Genomic DNA, 24,761 nt, shown 5'->3' on the forward strand with positions numbered 1-24,761 from the left:
TGAAGAAAAAGCAAAAGAAAGCTGATCTTAAATTTTGCACAAATTTCCAAAAAAAAAAAATAAATAAAGAAAGAAAGAAAGTAAAAAAGACTGAGTCCACAGGACAGAAGGAAGCTGGTTGTCCCGCGTGGACGTAATGATGCCTTCTCCTCATGATACTCTCCTACCTCCTGGAGAGAACGTGCATTGAGAAGCTCAGCCTTGGTCTCAGCAAAGCACCAAACCAATAGTCAGATCTGAGCAATGGAAAATACTCAGAGACACCATCTCATTTATACTGTTGTAGTTGGTTCATGTCATATCTAATTCATTCTGTCTTGAAACAGGAGTAATTACCCTAGATACAAATTGTGAGTATCTAGGGAACTCACAATACAGGGGGAAAGCTTAGTAAATAAATGCAAATTAGAATATTCACTTCTTTTAAGATTAAAAAATAACGTTCAATGCTGGCAAGGGTGTTATGAAATCAATTATTTCAGAGTGTAAATTTGTGCACTTTGACAGCAGGTACTAGTATTCCTAAGTGTTCTGTAAACTCTGCAATCCACATCTAGGAGCCTATAATAAAGAATCCATAAGAGATGCAAAAAAGAAAAAGAAAAAAGACTGGTACCCAAAAAACACACAGAATTCTTAAAACTCAACAGTAAGAGAGCCCATTAAAAAACTGGGTGAAAGATCTAAACAAAATCTGATGAAAAGAAAATGCAGACAGCAAATACGCTCATCAAAAGATGCTCAACATCTTCTGTCATCAGAGAATTGCAAATTAAACAACAAAGATACCACTATACTCCTAATAGAATGACTAAAATTAAGAAAAATAAAACCTACCACCACCAAATGCTGGTGAAGATGTGGAGCAATAGGAACACTCATTCACTGCTAGTGGAAATATAAAATGGCACAGCCACTTTGGAAGACAGCTTGGCAGTTTCTCACAAAACTAATTATACTCTTACCATGCAATCTAGCATCAGCTCCTTGGTATTTACCCAATGGAGTTGAAAATTATGTCCACATAAATATCTGCACATGAATGTTTATAGCATCTTTATTCATAATTGCCAAAACTTGTAAGCAACTAATATGTCCTTCGGTAGGTGAACAGATAAATTGTGGTATGCCCAGACAACGGAATATTATTCAACAATAAAAAGAAATGAGCTATAAAGCAAAGACAAGACATGGGGGTATTTTAAATGAAGATTGCTAAGTGAAAGATGCCAATTTGAAAAGGCTACATGATGTATAATTCCAATTATGTGAAATTCTGGAAAGGGCAAAAACTATGGTGGCAATAAAAGAATCAGTGGTTGCCAAGGGCTTGGGAGAGGAAGGGAGAAATGAAAAGACATAATACAAGGTATTTCTTGTGAAATATTCTGTACAATATGGTAATAATGACTGCATGTCATTACACATTTGTGAAAGCCCATAGAGTTATATGACAAAAGAGTGAATCCTAATGTACCTATGGGATTCAGGTAATAATAATGTATCCGTATTGGCTCATCAATAGTAACAAATGAACCACATTAATGCAAGATGTTAATAAAGGTAAGAACCGTGTGTGGAGAGGCTGGGGTGGGGGAGGGTTAAGAGGATATATGGAATTCTCTGTACTTTCTACTTACTTTTTCTGTAAACTTAAAACTGCTCTGAAAATAGTCTTAGTTAAAAGAAACAGAAAATCAAGAAAAAAGGAAAAGAAAAGCAACTGTTTTGAGTTTCCTATAGACAGATACTTTGTCTATAGGAAATATAATATGGGAGGATGTAAAGATAACTGGAATCTTTCTTTTTACCTCATTAGTTCCAAATGTGCCAAAGTTATCATGGAACTACAATTCTTACTTGATGGCTGATAATAATTAGATAGAATGGGCTTGCAATACAGTATTTCAACCCAATTTTTCCCTGGGTCACAGGTCCATTTTATAACCACCTGTCATCATTAACTTCCCACTGCTTACCTGGAACCAATGGAGGGGCAACTAATGGGAATATTAGCATTCAAAAGGAAACATAACATCCCAAGAACTTTATACCTTGCCATGCAATGCCTGGGACCTGTCAGCAGTTTCACAACTCCTAGTCCTTACGATTAAAAGTAATTGTAGAGTTTGGATTCCCTAGCTTGAGTTAACCCAGATCCTGTCCATAGTCCATTAAAAATGTCATCCACAAGATAAAAGCAAATTATGTAGTTTTCCTTAGATTCTATTCAAGGGTAAGATTTCTGAGTGCTTTCTAGAAACTAACAGGTTCTCTACAAATTTGGGTTTCCAAGTACAGAAGCAGTTTTGCTTTTCATCATGATAGTATACTACCTAAGTGGGCAACGTAAGGAATATGCAACTCACTTAAAAAAAAATCCTCTTAAATGTTTACGGCATTCATAATCTTGAATAGCAACTCATGGTTTCTATTTTCATTAATTTGGTAAATATATATTGTATATACAAAGAATTATGCCAGAATATTTTTCACGTATATAAGTCATTCACTTAATCATTTTAGCAAACGGATTTTAAGGATTTTGTAGTGCCAGGGACAACTCTAGCGCCAGGAGTTGCTCAGAATGCTGAGTAAGACATGGTACCTGCCCTCAAGGAGTTTACAGAATTGGAGGAGGAGGGGAGTACATGAAAACATCCTACTGATGATATCTTTGTGACAGGAATCAGATAGACATGTACTCCACGTGTTTAGAATCCAGAAGAGCTACACATTCCCCAAGACCAGACACTGTTCCACGAGGAGTTGTGAAGAAGATAAGGGGGTTTGACAAAAGGAACAAGAGTTTTTCAGACAAAAGGAAATTATCTCAGACCACCCTTAGGCTCTAAGGAACCACAGCATGAGAAGAAGAAAAGGAAATATTCAAGAATTAGGAAGGCAGGTAGGTACAGAGTAGAGTAGGGTAAGGCTAAGACCGGAGGTTTGATTTTTACACTAAGAAGTTGAGACTTTATTCTCAGAAGAATGGGTAGATACTAACAGGTTTCCAACAAAAGGTGAAGGTTCCAGATGTATACTGACCAAAACAGCCTTCATGTTTCCCTCAGCATGATGGAACTTTAGACAGGTTTCTTATTGACTATATGGGCCTGAACACTTGTTTCTTTAGAGTATTTACTTTAGCAAACTTCCCATTGTAAATCCTTTCTCTGCCCCTTTGAGATGTATGTAAATCTGCTCCCAGACTCGTGCCAAATTTTACAACTCAGGAATGTCTTTCTCCAGGAGCTAGAAGTCATTTTTTGAAATGTAAACATCATGAAAGACAGAGTCCCTCTCTCTCAGGCTCTGTGGGTGGGTAAGAGCCTAACTAGTTATTGGTAATAAGAGACAATTAGCAAACACAGATGACTACAGAAAAATCAAGAGAAAGGGAAAAGAAAAAGAAACTGTTCTGAGTTTGCTATGGACAGATACTTTGCTGATGAGATCATCCTGACATATAACAATTATCAGTACCTATATCATTACTGATAGCATTCACACTACTCAGGAAGTCAAAAGAATGGTGGAAATAAGGAACTAAAAGTAAAACTCAAGGAGGAGAGGCAGGGGACTAAAGAAAAGAAACATTCCTATGGGAGGATGCAAAGACAAGTGGAATCTTTTTTTATTTTGTTAGTTTCAAATATGCCAAGGTTATCAAAAAACTACAATTCTTACTTGATGGCTGATAATAATTAGATACAATGGGTTGGCAATTGACCCACCTCCCCACAACATCTTCCAGTACTTTTCCACTCGCTTACCCCAGTGCCTAAAAAACCACCTTTTTCTTGGACAAAATGTTAGAAAAATCATTGGGAGTAATACAGAAGACAAATTGATGAAAAATAAGGTGAGTGAGTGGAGGATGAGTGAGGAAGCTAATGTAGTCAATGAGCTGAGCAATGGTGAGGCCTGGAATAGAGGAGTGGCAGAAAGACAAGAAGGGAAGGGCATATGAGAGAGATACCAAGGCCAAGGAAGCAACTCCTCTGTGGCCAGTTGGATGGGAAGGGGGAAAAGGAGAAAGAGTGACAGTGAAGTCGTTTTGCATAGCTGTGGTGGTTACAACCTTCTGATACACTTACCTAACACCATGGACTTGTGGCCTGCTGAGCTGGAGAGAGTGAAAAAGAGCAAAGAAGGCAGCAGAGAGAGAGCGTGAAAATAATGTAACATTAAGTTAAAACTGTGATGATGGAGGACAAAGACCACTTATCAATGCCTCAAAGGCAGTTTGATAACACCTAACATATAAGAAAATGGTTTCTGAGTTAGAATGTGTTATAGACAGAATTGGGGAAAGAAAATTCTGAAGGCTGGAGAACAAAGAACAGAAGAAAGAGAAGGAAAGTGAACACTAACCTCCCCATGTGCCCATCGAAGCCCAGCCCACAACCCCTCAGGTGTTAGTAACAGATCCTTTTTTTTCTCTTTCCAAATCATCAGCATTCGGGACATGATGAATGGAAAGGCAGAAGTGAGAAAGAAAATCCCAGGGGGAAAAGAAAAAAAAAAGGCGATGTTAAAGCTCGGTCTTCTGAACAAAGACAAAAGTTGTCAGGTGGAGCACAAGATCCAATCGTGGATGCTGTTTGTAATGGCCTTACTTTTTCCTGCTTCTGATGACTGCGGTTCATGCATTGACTGTGGTTATCCAGGAGCAAGTATGGGCAGAAGGCCCAAATACCTCTCTTCTAATACATAGTAGGAACCAAAGGTCCAGACCAAACAGTGCTATGAAATGTCATGCTCGTCCAGCTGAATATGTAAGTTTAATGACAATGATGTAAATGCCTACTTTTGATGAAGATAATTCCATTTCAAAGAAGGTTCCTAATGTTGCCTGCAGTAAAGTGCTAGTACAACATAATGATGTATATAACTTCTTGGCACTTATTCCTGGTGTTAAATGTGACATAAGCTTTTAACTGTGAGGTCCTAGTATGCCCTTGACAATGGAAATGAATATTTGTAAAATTCTCAGATACAGAAATAACCACTACTGATATTTACTACCAGTGCTTAAGTACTTGGGAGGGAGATAACAAAGACTTGACTGTGACATTGGAATCTTGGCTACATGGCCAGCATCCCTAAATATATTCGAAAATCAAGATGAAATATTACATATCAGAAAGGAAAGATTCATAATTGAACCTAAAACTTCAATACTTGAAATGATGATTAAATACACTGGTCCAAATCTCTTTCACAATTTCTACAGCATGCTGTCTGTTACACTGTAGGGTGAAGGGCAAGGTCACCATCAACTAGATGCTGGGGACACATTCAGTCATGCAGCCTGGAATTTCTCAGTTGATGAGATACATGTGGAGAATTAATGACAGAAAGATTTTCTAAAATCAGCTGAAGGGGCTCCAAGCCTCTTTCGGGAAATCTAAATGAGTAAACAAATTATACATGGACAACTTCTATGAGATGTAAAATAGGGCGGTCTCAAATAAAAACATGCCTAGCAGCTGACAGTCTGGGGACATCTCTAATTCTGCTTATAGGTGACTCCAGGAGACTAGTAGTGGACCAGTGATTCAGGAAACCCACTCGGGACTAAGACTGTTTTCCACCAGTGTGAACTAGGAAAAGCCTGTCGTTTTTATCCACGTAACCAGTGCATAAAATTGTGGTTCTGAGTCAATCTGCAAAGATATTATTTTCAGATTAGCTTACACTTCTGTCCTTGTTTCTGTTTAATTCAATCAATGGATTGCTCTTACTAGCAATGGCTACATTTTAACAGTGAAGGGAGAGATGAATATATAAGAAACACACATCCCGTTGAGAATCAAACTCTGAAGTTTTCTCTGCTGACTATAGTGTCAGACTAGAAGTGACAGCCAGAAATTGAGATGGCTTTATATTCAGGTTTCCACTTTTAATTACTCAAATTCCAAATGGAGAATGTTTGGCTTGGCAATAATTCATCAGCAAGAACTTTTAAGGAAAGGTCAGCATTCAGCTTTTAGGTTTCCATTTTACTTTGCTAATTCAGACACTTCTGAATAATCAACTTGTATTCCAATTCCCTGAATTTGGGATAGCAGGGAGATCAAGTCAAAAGATATAATAAGAGAAAAACTTGAGGACTAGTGCTCATTTAAGCTGAATTTCCAGTACTTAGAACAGTCTTTGATACATAGTAAGTGTTTAATAGACCATTGTTAAATGAAGAGTTGAATGAACGAACTCAAGAATTTTGGTCTGTGGGTGGCTCCTTCCTGGCCTTAGTTCAAAAATCAGGTGCTGAGTTAATTCATAGCAAGACTCTGTTTTCAGAACTGAAACACTGCATTCATTCATAGCAAGACTCTGTTTTCAGAACTGAAACACTGCATTCATGTTAGGATTGAGGCACTCATTTTCCCAGAAGCTGAAAGTTTGCTGATAGCACACAGCTAAGTCCTTCTCCGGAAAGGATGATACCTCACTCAAGGTTTATCCCCTTCCAGGGCAGAGCCTGATCTGTATCCAATAACCCTTGCCTCAATTTAGAAAACTCAAAATGGCTGTCCCAGGTCCAAAGGTCCCTGTGGGAGTCCTCTGTTGTGACTACAGCAAAGCTTAACTCCTCTCTCTTACTGGTCCTGCTTTTCTTGCCCTGCACAGCTGTGGTTCCCTCTTGGGAAATCCCCAATAAAATCCTTGCACACAAAACTCAGTCTTAGAGTCTGTTTCCCCAGAAATCCACCCGATGACAAGAACTATGACTGCAAATTCTTTTAAATTTGTCTTTATAAAGACGTAGGCTGTATACTAGAGAGTGTCCTGGATTAAGAGAGAAAATGTATAATTTCTTATTAAAATCCCGTCACAGCAATGTAACCCTGTGTGAGGCAATATTAAGTGCCCTTGTGATGATGCATGTGGCCAGCGTATACAACAGCCCTCTGTAAATCATGAAGCCCTACGAAATTATTGGGCATTATTATTTATTACTAAACAGGATAGCTGTGACTATGCAATGGCCAACACTGCATGACTCAAACCTTAGGAAGATATTAAGTGAAAGTAATAATTTTATACAAAGATCTTGGAAGAAAGTCTTCAAAGGGAAGTCTAACTACCATCTGAGCTTACATTCCAGAGTAGTCAACCTGCTAAGACAGCAACCGAATGGACTAGGCTGGTCTATAAATAGTAAGAATTGGCTATAATTTTGAGTATGTGTTACACAAAACAAACCAATGAAAAGGGAAAATATTCTTTTGGGCAGAGACTTAACGATCTACCTGCAATTGATTGCTCTCATTGCCAAAGGCTAAGTTTTAACAGTGAAGGAATTATCAAATATCCTCATCAACACTTTAGGCCCATTTCCTTGTATGAAATCTCACATTATTAACTTCTGATACAGCACAGCACCAGAGCATGTTTTATTTTCTTATAAATAAAGAAAGCCTTTAGGTCATAAACAGAATTAGATGGCAAAGAGGTTTATATTAATAATAAGATCATATTTCCACCCAATATTCCCCTGGTATCAGAGTCCTTTAAAATTAGAAAGACATAGAGTAGGCTCACCTATAAACCAAGACAGCCAGAAACTGGCAAGTCAGTGATGCAGTCAATGATCCACTTCCAAAGTAAAGCTCAGCAATCCTGCCCAACCCTCTCACTGTCTCTCTCCTCAAGTTATTTCAAACCTTCCTGTTTTTTTCCAGAACACTGATACTATCCATTTCCAACTTTCAACTAGTAAGCTTGCTTCTTCTTTTACTGAAAAAATAAAAGCAATCAGAATAGAACTTCTGTTTCTCCCTAGCACCAAGTACACCAAGCTATCTGTATCTGTACTCATTGCTCTGCCTTCCCTTGCTGTACTTGGGAGAACCTGCCCCACACTCCTGCCCACAACCTTCCAGTGCTCACCAGGTTCCATCTTACCACCTACTCAAAGGCACTGCTGCAGTTGGCCCTCTTCTGAATCAAGTTCTCTGTATAGTGAATCAGTTCCACCAGCATACACATATGCTGTACTATCTTACAAATAAAAAAAAAAAAATCCTCCTTTGATTCTACTATATTCTTTTCCAGTCATCATCCCTTTTCTTTCCTTCGTTTTATAGTTAAATACCTTAAAAGAGCAATCTGTGGTGAATTATAATTATATCATTTAATGAAAGGGATGTGTTTTAAGGAATGTGTCGTTAGGTGATTTCTGCGCTGTGTGAACATTATAGAGGGTACTTACACAAACCGAGATGGAATCACCTACCACACATGTAGGCTATATCGTATAGCCTGTAGTTCCTAGGCTACAAACCTGTACAGCATGTTACTGTACTGAATACGGCAGGCAATTGTAACACAGTGGCATTTGGGCATCTAAAATACCTAAACATAGAAAAGGTGCAGTAAAACTACAGTATTAAAATCTTATGGGACCACTGTTGTATATGCAGTCCATCATTGATCAAGATGTCATTATGCAGCACACATCTGACCTTCATTTGACCCTATTTGCACACAAATCCTTTCTGTGCACCTTCACCTTTTTCACTCCACAATCTCGTGAGGTTACCACTAACTACCCTCTACCCCAATCCAACTACCAATTCTTAGTGCGCGTCTTACTCAACCTCTCTGAAACGCTGACAGCTAGACAGCTTTTATGAGATATTTTTCTTCTCTTGGATTCCAACAAACAAGCTCTCCTGCTGTTTTTGTAGCTAACAATAGGCTCTTCCTTGGTCTTGCTCCTTCTTGGTCTCCTTTGCTGAATCCTCTGCATCTTCCCTACCTCTATTTACCAAGTTGCTGAGGTCAAAACCTCAGAGGCAACTGAATTTTGCACTCTTATGCAATACAACTAATCCATCATCTCATCCTACCAGCATTACCTCCAAAATGTAGCCAGAATCTAACTGATTCTCTCCAACTCTACTACTTTAACTGCCTCACTCCTATTGCCTGTCACCCGGAGAACCATATTAGCCTGGTACCTCCTGTCCTATTTCCATCATTGCAACCTGAAAATTTTCTATCTAGTAGCCAAATTTATCTAGAATAAATTCAGGCATGATACACTCCTCAAGTAGTTCCAACATCTTCTCATCACACTCTGAATAAAATCCAAAGCCTTCTCCATGGCCTATAAGCCCCCTCCATGTGCTGACCCTTTAAAATAACTTCCTATCTCCATTCAACTAAGCAGGTTCCAGTCACATGGACATCCCTTCTATTCATTAAATAGAATAAGGATGCTTGGCCTTGGAACCTGCCATTTCCTCTGTCCGGGGATACTCTTCTAGAAATCCACATATACATGCACTCTTTTTGTTCTGGTCTCTGTTTAAATGTCACTTCTTCAGAAAGTCTCTTGTTGACCACCTTATCAAAAACAGGATCCCCTGTCACTGTTCTGCTTTACTTTACTTTACAGCACTTGCCGCCATATTGTATTATTTATTCATTTGTCTGTCTCTCCACTGGAACATAAGTTCCAGGGCAAGCACTTTTCCGTATTCTGAAATAGTACTAGAAATAAGGTAAGCAGCCAATTAATATTTATTGCATTGATGAATGGATGATTTATTTGAGGTTGGAGGAAGATCTAAAAACAGAAACTTGCCCAGCAAACCCCAGTGTGATCAACTAAGTCAAAGTCAGTTTAAATGTAAGAAGACATTTGAAATGGAATTGTGAAAGACCGAAATATAAATTTTTACTTATGTTATTAAAGATATCTATATGAAAAATAAGAAGTACTACTTGGAGGAAACAGAAAACACAGTGATAAATAAGTATTCAAAATGCCAGCCCCGTAGACAGTTTGAGTTTTCTGTGCCTCAATTGCTTTATATGTGAAATGGGAATAACAATACTATCTATCTATCACACTGAGATGTCGGGTAAATTAAATTACACAATATATGTAGAAAAGACATTTCCTAGCTCACAGCAATAGTACAATGTGTGTTAACATTATTATTATTATTATATTTTTAATAAAATGATAAATATACAGACAAGAGATGGGAAAAGACAGTAAAAGAAACTAAGCACAAAACTCTGGGTAAACGTCAAATCGTGAAAATAGGAATAAACATAAACACACTTGCAAAAAGGAAGGACAATGCCCTTCAGAGGACAAACTGACATCATTGACCTCCTCAGACAGATTTCAAATTGGAAAGCCACCTCTACCAAATGGAGGCCTAATCTCTACTGAACAGCCCTGTTGTCAACTTGTTAAACGAGGGGGAAAGATTCCATTTTAGATGAAGCTATTGATAGGAAAAAAAAAAATCAGTGTTTTTAGCAAACTCTTGAAGCACAATGTACTTACATGGTTTCTAATACTCATTATGAATGACGTTGGAGCTTTAAAAACTCTACTAAGGAAATATGCTGGTGAAATATTTTTAATCCTATGTAATTTCTATAAAACTAAACATTATATTATAATCTGTTCTTAAGAAACATCGAGTTTAACTACTGCATTTAGCAGATAAGGGAACAGAAGCCTGAGGAAGACGAATGCATTGCCCAGGTCACACACCTAATTAGTGGTTAGACTGACTTTTCTCATTCTTGCTTATATATTTTATCTTTCTTTCATTATTTAAATGACGTTTGCTAGAAAAAATAGGTACAGAATGTTTCCATAGCCCCATCACAGTTATTATCACATTTTTTTAAAAAAGAAAAAACTCCAGAAAATCAGGAACGAATTCTGGTTTTTTTTCTTCCAACCGCTGCTCACAGTAAGGACTCAATAAATGTGCATTGAATAAACTACATTGTAATATTGGATTTTCTAGTCTCCTCTTTCAATGACTAACATCTAGTGTGGTATCTGATACATAACTGATACAAATACAGAATTATTGAAAGTATAAATGCAAGAATGGTTGAATGGCTCTACCATTCTGGCATAGTTAACAAACTCAGTTGAGCTCAAATATGCAAACTGGAAACAACTTTTAAAATCTAGTGATCCACCTCCTCTGCTCATTTTGAAAGTGGGTTAGACTTAGTGACTTACTCCCAAAGAATGGAGTAGGGAAGGGGAAAAATATTATAACTCTATGGTGAAGGAACTTGGCAAATACCACCTTTACCAAATGATCAGGTTAACATCAACAGGGATGTCATGTGGATATTGGGTAAGTCTTGACATGATGGGACAAAAAGCCTACTTCACCTCTACAGTATTCTTTCCAAAAACCCATCAATCCAGTCTAATTATGAGGAAAACCACAGACAAAGCCAGATTGGAAGATATTCTACAGAAGGTAGTATTCCCCCAAGACCATCAAGGTGAAAGAAGGAAAGAAAGAGAGAGAGAGAGAGCAAGCTGAGAAATTGTTACAGATCAGAAGAGACTGGGGAGCTATGACAACTCAATGCGATATGGTATCCTGGATTTGATCCTGGGATAGAAATTCCAAAAGTTTAGTTAACAGTAATGTAGCAGTATCGGTTTCCTTGATAAATGCATCATGGTAATGTAAAGTGTTTAACAACGAGAAAAACTGGGGGAGGAATATACAGGAATGCCCTGTATTACCTTTATAACTTATTTGTAAATCTAAAATTATTCCAAAATAAAAAATTTGTTTCAAAAAATTCAGTGGTGGATAACAGATGGCACACTTAAGAGAATGTATTAGGACTTACAGAAGGAAATCTGCAGGTAAACATTCAGATCATCCTATATGGGCATTCAGTATTTACATGCTTCATGGATTTAAGTATCTTGTCATTACAGCAGATATTTATACGAGTAGACACAATAAAAGTAAATTGAATGATTTAGTTACACTTTCTTCCCATAATCTTTCTGTGATATTTACTAGTATTTTCAATTCTATTTTTGAAAGTAAGAAAGTGGGTTGGGGGAGGTGGCGTGTACAGTTTGAAATGAGCTGCCTCAAGCCAGGAAGAGTTCTGCATAGAGGAAGTCAGCCTCTACGACCTCCTTTGAGTCTGGCTTTATGGACTTGCAGACTGATGAGCACTGTGACAGCAGGGCCTCTCTAACAACAACCTCCACAAGCATCACAGCTACCATTTTTGGAGAGCACGGTAATATGCCAGACTTCACACCATGGGTTCCATATACAGCATGACATTTAACCCTCAGCACTGAATGGGGTTATAATTATATTTTCATTTTACAGATGAGAGATCTGATCATCAGAATAATTAAATGACTTTGTCAAGGTTGCAACTGAGATTCAAACACCAAAATTTCTGACTTTTCTACTAAATCACCAAAGAAGGAAATTCCATGCGGGCAAATGCTTAACTAAATACCTAGTTAGGGTACAATCCTAGTATCATTACTGTTAACCAATTTATTGATATATTATGCATTATATGTTATAAACATCCAGATAATACTGAATTATACTGAGATCATGTATGTGAAAGCATTGTCAAACACTATATTTGATATACAAAACGTTAATTCCCTATCCTTACAGACTACATCTGTTTTCAATTGGCTCCAAGCTCTTTTTTACTGCTTGTGTTTTAGACCCTAGATCTGTGTAAATTATCATGGCAGTTTAAAAGTACAGAATAAACTGGTGCCCAGAGTGAAGTTTAACCAGTCTGCATGGGAATAGAGCTAAATTTGGGGAATATCAAGTTATCTCAGATTTTAAAAAATGTATCATATGTCAATGATTCTATTCTGGGGTTAGAAATATAACAGATTTTTAAAAACAGGTTATCCTTTGCCTAGATTATATTATTATAAGTTTTATTAAGGACACACTTGCCACTTGTATACTTTTTTTTTTTTTTTTTTTTTTTAGAAAAAGTCTCGCTCTGTCACCTAGGCTGGAGTGCAGTGGCACGATCTCGGCTCACTGCAAGCTCTGCCCCCCAGGTTCACGCCATTCTCCTGCCTCTGAGAGTAGCTGGGACTAAAGGCGCCCGCCACCATGCCCAGCTAATTTTTTGTATTTTCAGTAGAGACAGGGTTTCACCGTGTTAGCCAGGATGGTCTCCATCTTCTGACATTGCGATCCACCCGCCTCAGCCTCCCAAAGTGCTGGGATTACAGGTGCGAGCCACTGCACCCGGCCCCACCTTATATATTTCTGTTTATGAGAGTGATTTTCTGATATCATTATTACAGATTTGTTTTAATTTTTTTAATATGGCCACTTTCTCTTTATGCTCTACTTCTTAAGTTGAATAGACTGTCCCCTCTTGCAAACCACAACTATTATCTGAGGGTTGGTAAATTCAATGCAGTGAGGAAGACTTTTAGTGTCTTACATAAGTCTGAAATTTATCAGCAAGAGCTGAGGGAAAGATTGACAAGGACTAAATTTTTCCAGGATATTATTTTAGAAGGATTGACCCCCAGTGAGATGGGGCTAAATGGAAGAGGAATGGGAAACATCTGAAAGACTATAGTCATCTTTCTCTGTGCTAAAATAAGCAAAGCAATTTAAAGGGTTGCCATCCAATATTATCAGGGAGCCCTGCATTACGGACAGAAGATGGGCTTTGTTACACGACAAACATGCAAGCTTATTATCTAACGTGAACAATGAGCAAGATTCTGCTAAACATGATGGAGAAGAACCACAGTTTGCCTGAAAATATCACTTGGTACACCACCAAGAAATGGAACTAACTTCAAACGCAGTGCCACACTACTGCTCTAGCTCAGACTTTGATGACAATAAATGAATGACCTAAGAGGACTCACTCTCTTTGTTCTGGGATGCAGGTCTGAGTACATTCCTAGAGTCCCTTTTATCTAGATATGTTGTGCAAATTTCACTTAATTAATGCTTCTGAAATAACATTTATTTTGGCATGCACCTCATAGATGGACTTAAACTTGTTTTCTCTTTATACTCAGTTTGAGCCCTGTCAGCCTTCCCATGAATCTGTATTCTGTTTCAAGCTGGAACCAGGCTAAAGAGCAAAGGTTAGTAGGAGTGAATCCAGAACCTCAAAGGATAAACTTTGCTGAAAAACCACAGGTTAGAAGCACCATCACCACATATTAAAAGTAGAATCACTGCCGGGTGCGGTGGCTCACATCTGTAATCCCAGCACTTTAGGAGTCCAAGAAGGGGGGATCATGAGGTCAGGAGATTGAGACCATCCTGATTAACATGGTAAAACTCATCTCTACTAAAAATACATAAAAATTAGCCAGGCATGGCGGCGGGCGCCTGTAGTCCCAGCTACCTGGGAGGCTGAGGCAGGAGAATGGCATGAACCCAGGAGGCGGAGCTTGCAGTGAGCCGAGATTGCACCACTGTACTCCAGCCTGGGCAACAGAGCAAGACTCTGTCTCAAAAAAGAAAAAAAAAAATAAGTAGAATGATTGAGTTGGTCACTTTTACTTCTAATCCTTTTATTGTTTTCTTCAAATCCAAATCATTGGAATGAGTTTTTAAATCTTCAGAATAACTCCTTTATCCCCTCTTTGAGGTTTCTTTGTTCTTTGGGGTCCCAAAGACACTGTTGAATTTATTTGGCTTACCTTTATGCCATCACTTCCCCCCATTTGACTTAAGAAGTTTCTTCACGTAGAGATTTTATCACATATGCTGAGTAAAGCACTTGCCAGAAAATGTCATCTTCTTGGAAAAACTCAAACCACAATTACCTCCAGCAATGGTGGACAGATAATGCCACAGAAAAGATAAAACAGATAATTGAAAGCTACAGATAAGCTTCAAATCTCATTTCACCTAAAAATTTCAAACGTGTTCCCACTCCAAACTGAATTTCTTCCGAGTTGATGGTAAGTTGCAAAATATTACTTGAGATCTGTTATCTTCTTTTAAGAACTGTTAGCTATTTGTTTGGAAGCTTAAAACAAGAAAGAACATAAAACACTCTTCTTTATGATTAGTAACCTTTAGAAGTCTATTTAACTTACATTGTAGCTACACTTCCCATCACAGAAATATATGTCCATCACTTTATGGATCAAATTAGATTGTATGCTAGTCTGTCACTTATAAGCTCATTTATATTAGAAAATGTAATATGTTGTTTACAGAAGGAAGAAATCTAGAGGTTTGGGGAATTGCGCCTCCTCCAGCTCAGACTTTCCTATTGAAGGAAATGAGTGTAAAGTATGGAAGTGAGAAGGCTGGGGAGAAACTAAAAGGTATTGATGTCTAAGGAAAACAATGTGAAGGGTTGAGGAAGCTGAAGCAGCTGAGAGAATTAAGAAAGAAAATTCACAGCAAATTCTCTAGTAGATTCAGTGATTAGGCTACCAGGGATATGGCTCCTCACCTCATGCCAGTTCCAGGTTGTAGAACCCCTATACCCAACCCTGGGATTATCCTTGGACCTCAGAATTTCCATCCACTAAAGCTTACTTTAGATCAGTCTCAGAAACCAGAGCTCAGAAAAGACCATCCCAGGAAGGCTTTCCTACTATTAGTCCTGCCAGTTTTAACTATTTTCATCTTTTACACAGGTAGTGAGGTCTACACTTAGAGACCATTTGGGGACTGGGTTCATATAAGTCTCTGGTTCTACATAAAAGTCATTTATTTATATCAGCATCATTAGCTATTCCCTTGGACACCAGTTTGCCTTATTTTCTTTGACTTTATTGCAGTTGACTATTGACCCCCACACTTAGGAAGGAGCCAAGAACCCTAATATCTAACACTCTCATGGTCTTAACTTCTTCTGGCTTATTTTAACCAATTACCTCATAAATTATTATATAGACAGAAATTTAAAGCAGTGATCAGAATGTACCAGAAAGTAAAAAGTGTCCAAAACATACTGATTGACTAGTGAGATGAACTAACAATTAGCTATGTATTCAAAGAAGCATACAGAAAATACAAACAATGAGAAGCAATTCATATGTTGACTCAAGTGTAGGTTTCAAAAATAATGGCACCTCATCATCAATGAATCACTTTATCATCACAACGTTCCTGTAGGCCCTTCTCTGACTTTATATAATAGCATAATATCTACAGGTGCTGAATGTGCCTCTTTGCCACACCTATGTGACGAATGAGGGCAGTGTTTGCTAACGCAGCCTCCAAGAAGAGATTTGTGTTCTCAAGAGTTTTCTGGATGGTGCTATACCATTGGTATCACCAACTTTTTGCTTTCCTCATTTTAGGCAAATCTGAGACCAAAGTGGCGAATAAGTCAAGAGATCCTGACTTGGCATCCACAGCAGAATGATTTTATTCGGCTGCTTTCCTCTTCCAGTTCCTTTTTCTGTAGCCCATACATTATCACTTGGAGCTCACATGTTACTATGTTTCGCTTCACTTCTCTAACCATGATTTTCAGGCACAAGGATAAATGAATCTACCCATCAAACCAAGGAGGATCAAGAAGCTGAAGAGAGGCTGATCGCAAGAAATCAATCCAACTTACAAGCTTCCCGGAGTTTCTCCTTGTCATAGTGGAATCCTTCATAGTCTTGCAAACTGATTTTGTTCACCCGGATCCTCAGACGATCTGGGACAGACTGGGGACTGCAAAACAAGAACCGAGTGATCAGACACAAATGAGAGAGCGGAATTGGTAGCCATGCACCTGAAGGACTAAGGGCAATATTGTCTCTTCATGTTTAGAAGGAAGAGTTCACATTCAAACTAGAAAGGTGGGTTCCTTATCAGAATTGAACAGTGATCTGGAGAACACTTCTCCAGAAACCAAAAGTTGCTGGAATTTAGGTAAAAATATGGAAATATGCAGAAAAAGCCTTTGGAGACCACTTTTATATTGTATTTTCTGTTGATGTTTCAAAACATTTAATAAGACCATGTGCTTGTTACATAATAAATTAGATTCAGCGAATCTGAAATAGTGGGAGGTGGACTGGAGCTATAAGAACCACAGACAGATATGCACATCACAGTAAGACATGGTCAGGAGCAGCCTGACCCTCAGAGAGATGGAAAAACTATCTTTAAAAAGCAGACTAAGAGTCCAGAAGCCACAGGGCTGAGACTGAAGTAGCTCTACACAGCTCAATAGCCTCTGACAGCACCTCAGTCAAAGTGTAATACAATAAACACTGCTTGTGATGGTGGCTCTGAGCATTCCAAAATGAAGAAAAATGTTTAAATATAGACAGTGTTCTTTCTTTAGGAAGATAATGAAATGTGTAACTCATTTTGAAAGAATTCAATGAATACTGACTCCAGACACATATTAAGCAATAAAATGGTGCAGTACCAAACTTTCTGAACATCTATTCACTCCCTAAATGTCTATAACTCGACTCCTTGATTTTCTTAAGCAATATTTTGAAAGTGGTTTAATCTTGGGCATTAGTTGAGTGAAATAATCTGGTTTTCATCACCACCACGATGGATCAATACATTTCTTCAATATATTAATATAACACAATACCTACTGGTCTTTGAATACTACCTTATACTGGGATTTCATTGGTTGAGAGGATTTTCTCATACAGAGGCTTCTCTTTTTTTATATATTAAATGGTGATAAAAGTCACCACTGACTAAAGTCATTGACTAAAGTAGAAAGAATAGCATTATTCTTTAATTTTTCCTGTAAAGAAGGAAAAGGAAGGAAAGAAGGAAACAGAAATAAAAAAAGAGAGAGAAAGAGGGAGAGAGAGAGGAAGGGAGAGAATGAGGGAGGGAAGGAAGGAAAACAGGAAAGTTAAGAATAGATGAAAGGAGGAAGTACTATGTCTACAATATTAGGACACCCCTCTCTACCTTCACTTCAAACACACACACACAGAAACACAGACACACACCCATTTAACTTCAGTAAAACTCTGGAAGAGGGAGTAAAAAAAATCTCATTCTCTTGTCTAAAGCCTCATTTTAGTGCAAAGTATAGTAACTCCCTCCATATGGAATCCTATTTTACTCACCCAAAATAACACATACATAGCAAACTATAGATACATATGTGCACACTCACACATGGTACATTCTCTCTCTCTCTCTCTCTCTCACACACACACACACACACACACACACACACAGAGCGAGAGAGAGATTTAAACTGTGGCTATTTAAAAGTGTAGATATACGTGCACAAATTCTAAAGAGATGGTAGACAGGTAAAAATGTCTGAGGTTCACTGGCTTAAAAAAATCAGTATAAAACTACAGAGATGGATATTTCTGGGGGAAATTTGAAAAGACAGATTCAACAGCTCTATTGATCCATCACTCAAAGTGTGTTTGTTGAGTATTTACTTTATATGACCATCGTACTGGACATCAAAAAGGTATTGACGAATCAAGCCGAAGCATTTCAGTTGTGATGGGAGATATAGCTTGACAGTATATTTGTAGATACAGACCTTCAGTTAGCAGAACAGACCTTGAATATAATGAAAACTCACAACATCATTTACAGGTAGGGAAAGTGAGGTTCAGAAAGATGAAGTGATTTTAAGGACACAGAGCTACTAAGCAGCAGTGCTAAATGCAAAGCCTTGGACCCTTCACTCATCAGTTTCACGTTCTTTCTCTGCTCCTCTGAGGAGTTCAGATTCTCTTGTCAATGGATAAATACCAAGAATCCCATGGATTTGACAGCAAAGCTATAAAGTCTGGATTAGCAGAGTCTGATGATCTCTGTGTGCTGCTCAGATTTCTTTCTTTACCAATAAACAATCACCAGGCGGGGTGGTTAAGTAAACCAGAGAACACTGGGCAGAGAGTACAAATGAATGTGTAGGTCTTTATTCATTTAGAGAGAAGTGTGGCTACAACATGCTGTGAAGTGAAAAAAAGTCATGAACAATTATATATGGCATAAGCTCCTTCATATCAATTGTGGACTTCAGGAGTTTGTATATGCAAGAGAAGTGCATGGAGACATGTCTAACAAGCTGTTGCAAGTTGCTATCTCTGTATGGTGAAGCCTGGGCATTATCTTATATCAAGTATAATTTTTAAGGAACTGACATCATTTTTAAAGGCATGTCCATATGTAAACAAACAATAATGCAGGACAAGAATAAAAATAATGCCTATAGCAAAGAGTGTTAGGAATTAGATGCAAGTAGGGAGGAAAAAATTTATGCAATTAACACCACACAGTGTTCACATTAGATTTTTATCACCAAAAATGTCTAATAATCCCTTTATTTCCAAGTTCACTCAACTGATCTGCAAAGATTATAACTAGAAAATATTTTCCTGCACACATAGCAGATAAGAGGGAAGCTGGAACCATAGAATGTAGTAGCCTATCAGACCCCAACAGGAGAAGTTGAGTGGGGGCAGATGTTGAATGAACTCTACCTAAGCAATTTTTTGAGATAACAGTAAATCTAATGGCAGTGGGCTTCAGTCTTCTCTACTGGGCTGGAGGTATCAGGACTAAGACCTCACTTGAGCGGTACTTGTAAATGGGAAACGAGATTTGGAGAATGACTGCTGACCAGTTCCTGGACCCTGCTTCCTAGAGCTCCCCAATTTGGGGCTTACCAGTGTGTATCACCTTTCTCAAAACCCATAAAGTGGCTGCTCCCTGTCCACATGCATCTACCTCCCAGGTTCTCATCTATGCCCTCTGATTCCAACCCATGCACTGTTGTCTCCTGAACCTCTGGCCGCCCACTACTCTACCCTAACTTCCAGGGGGCACACCATGGCATAAAACAGACACTATTATTTGAATCAAACTTTATAGATCCTAAATGAATTCACATATGTTCTCAGTTCATCTCCAGAATGATCAGCTAAGTAAGACAGAAGAAAACAGAGACTCTCTCTAACCACTGCTTAACACTTTCTCCCATCTACCTTCCTACACATTCGCTCCCTTGCTCTCAGCTCTCATCTTTCCCCAACAACTTACAACACTTCCCACTTTCCCACTAGCAGCAGCTTACTTAAACCCAGTCTTCTGGGCAGGGTATCTGTTTTCTTTTTTAATCTCCTATCAAAAGATGTCCCAGTTGAGGCTCATCAGCATATTTTAGGGCATTAGACCCTAGGGTCAATAATGGAAAATCTTGAATCATTTGCAACCATGGTGTAAACAGCAGGTATGGGAAGCAACACAGCAAACTGGTGAGGAGCTCAGGCTCCAAGTCAGATTGCCTAGATTTCAAGTAAAGTTCTCCCAGTTCCTAGTTAATCAGGAAACTCTGAGCTTCAGTTTCCTCCTACGTAAAATGGAGATGATAACAGTATCCACCTCATAGGCTTATGAAGAGAATTAAATGAGCTGACACATGTGATATGCTTAGAAAAATGCCTGGCACATTGTCAGTGCTCAATAGATTTTAGCTATTATCATTATAATAATTACTCTGAAAATTGTTCTCCTAGATAAGGTTCTACCTAATAATCAACAGCATTTGCTGCTTCTGCCAGATATTGGAAGATGTTTAGAGCACATAAATGAACCTCCCTAAACATATCTGACAAGGTGCTGGGCTTCCTCTGGGGGGAGATTGTCTAGCTTGGCTGGGGGCATGACATTTTACACTTCTGGGTCCTCTCCCACCTAGTATTTTAAAGGCCAATTAAAACATGAAAACAGACAGCTAGAACATGGGGGAGTGGGGGGAAGTGCATAGAGATTAAATGAAAGCCAAGTCATTCAATTTCATACCTTTATGTCAAAATATATTAGTGTCCCATTAATGGCTGACCGAAGGCAGAGGATGACAAAGCTGTTCTTTGGAGTCTGTGGAATAGCACTGCCATTACTTTGCTAAAATTAAATTTTGTCTGGGAAGTTAGCAGAGCACAGAAGAGACAAACAACCTGGGTAAAAATAAATTTGCCTTCCTGCCAACATCTGGCACAAGCTACTGCCATACTGATTAGGCTCTGGATCAGGGGTTCTAAACCTGGCTTCCATGGAACATCGCAAACTCCCTAGAAGGGATTCAGCAGTCTGTGAATTCCCTTTCATATTGGGATAATGGCCTAAACCTGTCGCCGTCTCACTAAGGCAACAGGTTGAGGTCACTACCCCAATTCTCTGCAACACTGTGATTAAGATCCTTACGCAGAGTGGAAGTTCATGACTCCGGACTTAATTCCCAAATGTCTCCCATGAACACTTTCTCAAGAACTATAATAAGAGTACTTGTTGAATCACTCAGGTGGGTTTCCAATAAGCTCCACGCTACAGCTTCCCTTATCCATGTTATACACACCTTTTACCCTGAGATTTTGGAAGGGAGGTGGACTGACTTTCCATCAAGACAACTCCCTGAACACTCACTGCTATTCAATTTACACCCAAATCTTGCTATTCTCTGCTCTCCTGTAGATGTTGCCATAGCTTCTTTTTCAACTGTTCCCATGGAGAATGTCAATCCATCAGAGTCATATTCCTCCCTAGTGCCCTCAAATGTCTTCCTCCTTTTGATCAATTTCTTTAGTACACACTATTCCTCTCAGACTGATAAGAGATGCCTCTCATACAATCTCCAACCCAGGCCTAATCTCTTTATGGATAAAGTGGATGGGCTGAGTGTTTTGGTTCTCCAGGGTCACTTTCAAACCACGAATTCCATTAACTCATTCTGTCCCTGGAAACATGAAGTATATAGGAGTGATATCCTTTAATATTAAGAGATGATAGCAAGTGGATGAAGCAAGATGTATGGTCAAAAAACTCAGTTCCAATATAAATGGTCAGAACGTTAAAGTTACCTTCTTTAAACCACTTTGTGATCTGAAAATGGGACTGATAATAGGAATGTAGTGAGCACTAAATGAGACGCACATAAGACAGTTAGCACCTTCCTGGCAAATAATAAGTGGTCAAAAATAACAATAGTTGTTGTTACTATTATTATCACCCTAGCACTTCTGCAATTTCCACAAGCTTTACATTTTTTATTCAGTCCTAGATAATAACATCATAGCTGAAGCCAGAGTTGCAGCTCTAATTAGCACTTAGTAGACAGCAAACCTTAGCAGCATGAGCATCTGTCAACATCAGTATGGATACAAGATTCAGTGGAATGTAGCTATCCACAGTCTTTTGGATAATAATGCAAGTAGGGATGGTGAATGTTTGCAAGATTTTTTTTTTTACTTTTTAAAGATATTATGAAATAAATATTAACTCATGTTGAGACAAGATCCTTAAAGTTACATAATCATTCTATATTTTGTACCTTATAAATATCCTGTTTTCATTAACATGTCTTAGATAGTTCAGTGTAAGGCTTGCCCCTTGTAACACTCACTATGTAGAAACATTGATTTTTATAAATAATTGTAATTTAACCAGGCATTTGCTACTCATATAGAGTTGCTTTTCTTTCATGAGACAGAAAAGCATAACTCTGTCTGCCTTTCACCCTTTAGCCCCGATTTAATAGTAATAATGAATTGCCTTAACTTCTTTCAGGCAATTCTACCTGCTCATAGTCTAGATATAATGAAGTATGTTTCTAAGTAATCTAATAGAATTTATTTGAACTGGCTCTTGTTTTATAAATAGTTTTATTAAAATATGAATTTATAGTGTGAATTGACAGTGTGAAAGGCTGTGAATTCACACTATGAATCTCTTCCTCCTCTCGGCATCTCCAGCACGTAGAACAATGCCTAGTCCACGTTGCTTACAATAAATGTTTTTGAACAAATGAGTAAGTGAATGCAAGGAAATTAAATTCCTCCGCCACCAGACATGATTCTGATGCTATAGCACAGCTTGGCATTGGAGCATTTCTGAGCTGCTTTCTAGCAGTTTCTCCCTTTGTGAAAAAGACGTAACTCTGATTTGGTGGTCCATTTCTGTCCTTTGATCTCTGGATCAGGAAATAAATTCATGTTGAATTATGCACCCACTTTTTATCTCTAGTAGAATCTATACAAATAAAAAGACAGAAGAACCTACCAGTGGTAGATGTCCCCATCAAAAAAGTAAGTAAACCATTTCAGAACTACCTATTCTTCAATTACATAACAGTGAACCACAAACATCTATCATCACATTCTTCTATCACCTATCAAGTTGGGCCTTATTTTTTCATTTTAAATTTTTCTGGGTACATAGTAGGTGAATATATTTATGAGGTAGATGAGACGTTTTGATACAGGCATGCAATGCATAATAATCACATCATGGAGAATGAGTTATCCATCCCCTCAAGCGTTTATCCTTTGTGTTATAAATAATCCAATTACACTTTTTAGTTATTTCAAAATGTACAATTAAGTTATTGACTATAGCCACCCTGTTGTGCTATCAAACAGTAGATCTTACTCATTGTTTCTATTTTTTTTTGTACCCATGAAGCATCTTCATCTCTGCCCTCAACTCTTCCCAGCCTCTGGCAACCACCCCTCTACACTCTATGTGCATAAGTTCAATTGTTTTGATTTTTAGATCCCACAAATAGGTAACATGCAATGCTTGTCTTTTTGTGCCTAGCTGATTTCACTTAACATAATGATCTCCAGTTCTATCTGTGTTGTTGCAAATGACAGGATTTCATTCTTTTTATTACCAAATAGTATTCCATTGTGCATCTGTACCACATTTTCTTTATCCATTCATCTGTTGATGGACACTTAGCTTGCTTCCAAATCTTAGTGATTGCAAACAGTGCTGCAACAAACATGAGTGTGCAGATATCTCTTCAATATATTGACTTTAATATATTGATTTCCTTTCTTTTGGGTATATACCCAGCAGTGGGATTACTGGAACATATGGTAGCTTTATTTTTGGTTTTTTGAAGAACCTCTAAACTGGTCTCCATAGTGGTTGTACTAACTTACATTCCTACCAACAGTGTAAGAGGGTCCCCTTTTCTCCACATCCTTGAAGCTGAGCCTTATTTAAATATTGTTTTTACTCAGTGGCTTCCTTTGGCAACTTGCTGCTAAAATGCTGAAACATGTCCTGGTACATTTTGAAGTATCACTGACAATAACCTTTCCAAAATGTATCCAAGAAGACCTCTTTACATTGAACAATAAAATCAAATTGAATCAAGGCTTCTGAACAGAGATTTAAAATGAATTTCTGACACCTGCCAAGTTCAGACAGAATCTTAATAATTCAGTTGTCCTCTGCCTGGAGTAGGAAACAATGTCTCGGAAATCTGAAATAAATTGTACAGAAGTTTTTGATTCTTAAACCAAGCATAAACCAAAATCACATTAGCAGCAATCAGTCATGCGCTCCCACTGCCCAACATGTTTTCCTGGAGAAAGTACCTTCAGAGGTTATTAACTCTTTCTTGATGGAAGTTGAGTAAGTTCTCAGTCTCTAAGACATCCATTGGTGAGGAGGTAATAGGATATGTTACAGCTTACAAATTCTTTGAGGCAGCTATTCTTCCAGTCTTTCTTATAAGATCATGGAAGTATTACAGAGTCAAAAGCAATCTTCAGTCTCATCTAATTCAATATTTGCTATTCCATCTGATTCTACACGCCCCTGTGACTACATCTTCAAATGGCTATTCTAAGTCTCTGCTTGATCCTCATCCAGCAGTAAGATGCTAATGGAAGTGGCTTAGTCTTTGTTCAGGCTAACTTAAGCATTTGCAAATTCTTCCTATAGTCTAAATCTTCCTCTCCATAGTCTGTTTATTAGCCTATCTACTACTATTTTTAGGGAACTGGCTTTTAAGTTACAAAAATAATCACTCACACAGACTAATGTCAAAAGAGTGCAAATGTTAACCACCAAAGCTAGACGCATATCAAAGAAATATTTCCTGCCTTGATGGTTAAAATATTGCAAACAGACTATAAGCATCAAATGTCAAGAAATTTTTATGACATTGCCTGAAACAGAAATTATTTTTTAAATTTTTTAGAG

The 24,761-nt window shown here is 38.0% G+C and overlaps 1 protein-coding gene across 1 annotated transcript in view; it reads right to left on the reverse strand.

The window, feature by feature from the left end:
• The window catches only part of DGKI (diacylglycerol kinase iota), a 382,898-nt gene that overhangs the window by 120,278 nt on the left and 237,859 nt on the right, over window positions 1-24,761 (reverse strand). The window contains exon 21 of the mRNA XM_017876519.1: window positions 16,384-16,484. Within this exon, the coding sequence (XP_017732008.1) occupies window positions 16,384-16,484 (101 nt within the window). The remainder of the gene's footprint in view (window positions 1-16,383; window positions 16,485-24,761) is intronic.

This window comes from Rhinopithecus bieti, unplaced genomic scaffold (assembly GCF_001698545.2).
Source record: "Rhinopithecus bieti isolate Rb0 unplaced genomic scaffold, ASM169854v2 scaffold_8307, whole genome shotgun sequence".
NCBI lineage: Eukaryota > Metazoa > Chordata > Mammalia > Primates > Cercopithecidae > Rhinopithecus > Rhinopithecus bieti.